General features: G+C 47.4%; 1 protein-coding gene and 1 pseudogene across 2 annotated transcripts; both read right to left on the bottom strand.

Annotated features, from left to right (window-relative positions):
• Positions 1–310: 310 nt before the first annotated feature.
• Positions 311–382, bottom strand: H257_18166 (annotated as a pseudogene). The gene has a single exon. The product of its transcript is annotated as a tRNA-OTHER (tRNA).
• A 1,234-nt stretch (positions 383–1,616) lies between these two features.
• Positions 1,617–3,478, bottom strand: H257_18165 (hypothetical protein; the record flags this gene model as incomplete). Its single annotated transcript, XM_009847175.1, has 2 exons — positions 1,617–1,914; positions 3,351–3,478. The coding sequence occupies 2 exons, from the start codon at positions 3,476–3,478 to the stop codon at positions 1,617–1,619; spliced, it is 426 nt and encodes a 141-aa protein (XP_009845477.1).
• Between the last annotated feature and the right edge of the window lie 2,633 nt (positions 3,479–6,111).

The following is a 6,111-nucleotide window of genomic DNA, read 5'->3' as shown; positions in this document are numbered from 1 at the left end:
TGACAAAACTCTTTGCACTTCTTGGAGAACACGCCGACGATCTTATCTGCTGGTCCGAGCGCTTTTGTGACGGAGCTGGTGTCTGGCCTTTTGCTGCTCAATTACCTCGTGATACGCTCATCTTGTATATTTGCTCGATGGGTCGATATTTTATGAATTCGTGTGTAATCTTCGGTTGTTACTTTGCCCAACGCTTCATAGGTCGTGCTTCGACCAACCATCTTCGAAGTTCGGTCCTCGTCCTTCGTACACAGCCCTTGTTATCCGGATTTCCCAGGGGAGGGATGGATAAATCCTAGCGGAAATAATCCGGGGAAGCTGGGGATCGAACCCATGACCTTTGAGAAAGAAACCGATGCTCTACCACCTGAGCTATTCCCCCCCTCCGTACCTCCAGACGGGTTTACTCATGCCATTTCAAAAGTGTTGAAGGACAGAAAAGAGCTGCCAAAACACGGACCTCATAAATATAATAAATAATTACCCCTCCCCGTACTAATTGTAAGATAATATACTAACAAAAGTTTCTTTAATATTAATATTGCTCGTCGATACTGAAGCTACATGTATTAATACATAATATAGCATTAGTCAAACCTACATTATTTACTCCTATACTAGGAGTAATGAATACTAGGAGTTCTAGTACCCCTAGTCCTCGATGGAAAGGGATTCCTATGCACTGAACATGTCGCTCATCTCAAAATCTGCTGTCGTCTGGGCCGCTAGGTCACACATCACTCGTCGGTCAAGGTCGTGCTGGGACAGCATGGAAGAGCCAGCATCAAAGACCTCTCGGTCATAAGTAACAACCTCGTCGCGCCACTTCTCATCGATATGGACGCAGTTGTATATGTCGTAGACTGAAACTTGTCGGGAAGGACGGAATACATGGCCCACTTTACACGAGCAAGCTTCTTAACATATACTACTACTAGTAGGTTGGATGTTTGAGTACGCTTTAGTCTTGACTTGAGTATAGACATTTCCATTTTGCATTCTGAAATGTAATCAACTCATTTTTTTGTGAATTCACATGTCAAGCCAATTGGATTCGTTGATTTCAGCACACTCCGGATGTATTTTGAGATTCTTCTATTTTTCAATATTTTTTAAAATATTCAACTTTTCCCCTTTTGGCAGGAGTAAACCCGTCAGTAGGTACAGACAGTACTACAGTAGTAGTATGAAAGAAGTGGCACTCGATGCTGACGCCCACTGTCAACATGTGGTCATTAACAGATGGTTTGAGCACAATTTTAGTTCGGTAGGAGTTGTCCACCATTTTTGTGACGGGTCACAAAAAATCTAGCAAAGGTCTAGCTAGCGACCTCTGGGGAAGGACGGTCGAATTCGAAGATAATCACACCTATCGAACAAATATACCAATATGATGGCCGTATCATGAGCAGCACAAGTCCAGTCGAATTCATAAAATATCGACCGATCGAGCAAATATACAAGATGAGCGTATCACGAGGTAATTGAGCAGCCAAAGGCCAGGCACCAGCTCCGTCACAAAAGCCCAGGGGCCAGCAGATAAGATCGTCGGCGTGTTCTCCAAGAAGTGCAAAGAGTTTTGTCATATCGATTAGGGTGAACCACATTATCGATTATTACACGCAACCGAGCACCTCGTCCGGGTGAGGAGGCACCAGATGGTCTGGAGGGCGAGGCACCACGTCGTACGGGTGGGGAGGTACCAGATGGTCTGGAGGGGGAGGCACCACGTCGTTCGGGTGGGTAGGTACCAGATGGTCTGGAGGGTGAGGCACCACGTCGTTCGGGTGGGGAGGCACCAGATGGTCTAGAGGGGGAGACACCACGTCGTTCGGGTGGGGAGGCACCAGATGGTCTGGAGGGGGAGGCAACGGGTCGTTGCTGGAGGTCGAGGATATCCGAGGCAGTCTGGTCCTGGAGGCGCTCCATCATAGACGACACATTGAGACGCATGGTACACAGGAGATGAAAGAGATGAATTATGAGTTACGATTAAAGGAATGGTTAGAACGCACTCTTGAGGATGTGAGCTGTCGTTGTGATTGACGCGAACAATTTACAGCCAACGAGAATTTGAGTCCAAGAGCGATGGAAATATGCCTCTATATTTACATATTTGATCAGTAACTTCATATTTGACAAGTAGATGAGTAAATTACGAGGTTTCTTGATCACTGGTGCAGTTGTCAATCTTTCAGCCAAAGAGTCAGTAGATAATTTTATCGTATATATATCGTCAGTTGAGGCACAAAATGCGAAATATCTCGATATGATTCCAATATATTGCACTATTTGAGCAAAAACTGTGTAATTCGTCCAGAGGCCTAATGGGTTAATGTACCTGATCACAAAGAGCGTTCCTCGACCATTCTGCAAGGAACGTATGTGCGACAATCATCAGATTGATCGGCCTGTCTATGACGCAATGCAATGATGGCGATTAGCCAATCAAACTAGTGATACAGTACTAGTAAGCTGCAGCATTCACAGTCAATTCTTGAATGGGCTGCTTAGCTTTCTAACGCACAGCCATTGACGGCTACAGCGTTAATTGCAGATATAAGGTAATATCCAAGCATGCACAACCTCATTCAATGCACGGAGCCATGTGATATAATAGGAGGGTGCTTTTCACACCAAGGTATGCTCAAATTAAAATGAGTGAAAAAGTATGCCACAATCAGGGGTCGAACCCGCAACCTCTGGCCTAATAGCTAGACGCTAAACTATCACAGTATTCAGACGACTTGATAGTCATTTGGCTCGGTCCTATCTAATGGACACGGCACGTTGAAGGAAAGGTGTACTAGTACGATGTAAAAACTATGTACCTCAACGGGGCTTGAACCCGCAACCTCTGCCTTACGAGCTGAAAGCTTAACCGTCACGCTGTCTGATGAAAAGTTTGCCGAGTATATATAAAAGCACCAGGACACCTCAAATATTGTTGTACCATCTATATTGTAGTATGCGAATCGCTAACCACATACTAGTACTAGTATTTGGACCTCGATGGAGAGGGGCGTACATGGGTACTTACGTTAGCGGGTATGCCTTCAAGCTTGTCGTTGGTGTCCAGTAGGCGCCTTGGTGGTCGTGGTGACGGGGCCAACAGTGACACGAGTAGTGATGAGGTCAACGTGGCGAACAGGGTGGCGCAAGTCGCAAAGAGGGCACGCGGTCACAGGGCTGCGAGAGGTCATGATGAGGGGACAGTGGAGGTGGCAGTAGTCGTGATCGTGGTGGTAGTGGTGTCACTTGCCACCATCGCGACGAACATCAAGTCGTTCGGGTGTTGCTGCGTTGTCACTCCAGCTGTCGGCAAAGTCGTATGTAACATGACGTACTACTTTGCCAGCAACTGGAACATGAACATCCGCATAGTCTTGTGTACGTCATGCTTTGATGCGGCCCAGTTGCTGCAGATGATGCCAAAGGCTGCGTGGCTGTAGTTGGTCGGGCCAGCGAGGGCCGCCATGCTTAACTGGGCCGCAACACGTAGTTCGTGACGTCATCGGGGAGATGGGAGACCGGAGGCATGTCGTTCCCAGCCAATCTCGATAAAGTCCAAACCCAAACAAACTCAGGCTTCGCATTTATTCCAGTTTTACCTGAAGCCAACGATATCTCGTGCATTTACAGGGAAGTGCTAGAGGCTATGTATGTTGGACATGCAAAAAGAAGTAGTTGCATCACCACCCACAGTCCTCATCGTTTCGATCGATACAGTCGCATTGGTGGGCAATACCAACATAGTCAACATCTATCATGCCCTTCTGTGGCACCCTTCTACAATAATTCAACATCACACCGCCTAATTGCATACCCTCTCTCAATGTGAACAATGCAGTAGCACATTAACATTAGGGAGTACTAGTATGCAAGTAGGTGATGTGCGTTGAATTATTGTGGCGGGATATACAAAAGGGGTGCGCTGGCATTCCACTACGGTAGTACATAACATTAGGGTGTTCCATCGCTACAACATAAGCTATCTACATTGTAAGCGAGTTCAAAATGTCGTGACTGGCGAGTGTTGCCTCTATTTTCACGATGTACGCGTGGAAATCCTATTCCATGCCGCTGGGGTTGACGAAAATCAAAATACAAGAACTGTAAAACGGTATTTTACAATCTGATTGTACAGTCGTACCGGTGGGGATGCCCTTAGCGCTTACTTGCATATCCTGTCGCTGGGCCCTTGCATCACAGTCTCACCCCATACACGTTGCAAGCCATAAACAAACCGTAAAACTGCATGCTTGTATACATACACACTACTTTATCTACAACATCCACATAAAGCGTTATCGCTAACTCCAATCCATGCCCAGTACATTAATGTAGATGCTACTACATGACATGTAGTAGCATTCTAGATTAATCTACTGGGCATCGTTGTGTACGCAACCTGCAAACGCTTTTACTTGCACACCAACTATCGCAATAAGCCATCTTGCTGGTAGTGTTGCTGAGAGATTCGAGCATCACAAGGCTCTCAGCAACACAACATGCATTGTGAAATGCGCGCAACGCGCTGACCCTAGTCACGACGTAGCACATGCGACGACTGACGCCCCGGGCTCGATTGATACCCCCATGACCACAATTCCCACAACGAGCCCCACAACCACCCGCGCCACAGCGGTCGCATCCTACGCGTTTGGCGGTTATAGGGAAGGCCAGGGCCATGAGAGTTGTTCTCGGTCGTTTCATTGGAAGTAGGATCGATGATCCGTGGCATGAACATGCTTGGTATATACACTACTTAGCTCCACGACACGGATCATCGATCCAACTCCCACGAAACCCACCCCGAACTACTCGCATGGACTACAGACAGATCACATCCTAACCTACCAAACTCCATGGGTTGGTCTCGCGAGGTTTGATAGATGTTGGCCATGGCGCTTGGTTACCTGTACGAGGAACTTAGGAGGCGTTCTAGATGGTCCGTGCCGGACGGCGTGGTCCGACATTAATTGTGCACAAGGTCGGGTGTAGCTCTTGGAAGGAGCCATGACAAGTCGCATGAGCTTCATACTCACATCAAGAATCCGTTTCGTGACTCCTCAAGGGCTCCTTCCATGACCAACCGCTCTACTGCAAATATCGTGTTATGCCATTCGGCACCAAGAACCTATGTCATGGTTCTTGCCCTCTGGTAGTCCACCATGCTTCATGCCCCAAGTCACAAGAACTACAAGCAACCCGACCTACAAATTTCACTGTCTGCATGGAAGGACAGAGTCGAAAGTCGTGGACTGTGAGGCCAAGAGCCCATGTCTTTGAACTCTGTCCTTCCATGCAAGCCACTGCAACCTTTCCGTCCCATCTAAATTTCATTCCGCGGTCCTGGACTCCTTATATCATCACCTCACCATGGGCCTACCCGTACGAAATGCGTAGCGACCGTCCTGGCCTCACATGCCGAGGAAGGTCATGTAGATGGGCACATTCATCTAATCCGAGGAACGTGATGCATGTAGACGACTTGTGGGACCTTGTCAAACAACCATCAAACGTGAAGGCGCCTGGACGTGTCGTTGGCGGTGCAAGCGTACATGGTGTAGGCCGTAGAAGGCTGCCACGGTTCACATCCCGTCCGTATGCACCGCCAACCTCGGGTAACCCCCACCCCAAATAGCTATCCCTATGTCCCACACCTTGTCGACATGATCTCCACAGTTCCATCTTTTAGCTCAGGGCCAACCATGCAAACCTTTATATCGATTGTGTCACGTCCAGTATGAATTCTGTTGTTGTTCGTATACTAAGTATCGTTTTGCACTACAGTATCACAGGTACCTTGTACACTGTACTATTATTGATAATACTACTACTATTAATACGTATTAATACACCATTTTTCAATTGACTTGGACATTTTCTCGATGGATTCGGTTGATATACCATTGGATTGAGTGGTGTGCCCATTCGAATGAATGAGTGCCCAATGGATTTGGTACCCACGTTCGGTGTGCCCATTGGATTTGGCACGACCCCCTCGTGTGCCCATTCGATATGCCCATGCGCCTTATAGAATTGGTTTGTACCCAACCAAACAACCTTTAGATCATTCGAAAGTGTCAGGTGTCCACATCGACTTTG

This window comes from Aphanomyces astaci (assembly GCF_000520075.1).
Source record: "Aphanomyces astaci strain APO3 unplaced genomic scaffold supercont1.140, whole genome shotgun sequence".
NCBI classification, from domain to species: domain Eukaryota; phylum Oomycota; class Saprolegniomycetes; order Saprolegniales; family Verrucalvaceae; genus Aphanomyces; species Aphanomyces astaci.
This window is presented reverse-complemented; position numbering and strand designations above follow the sequence as displayed.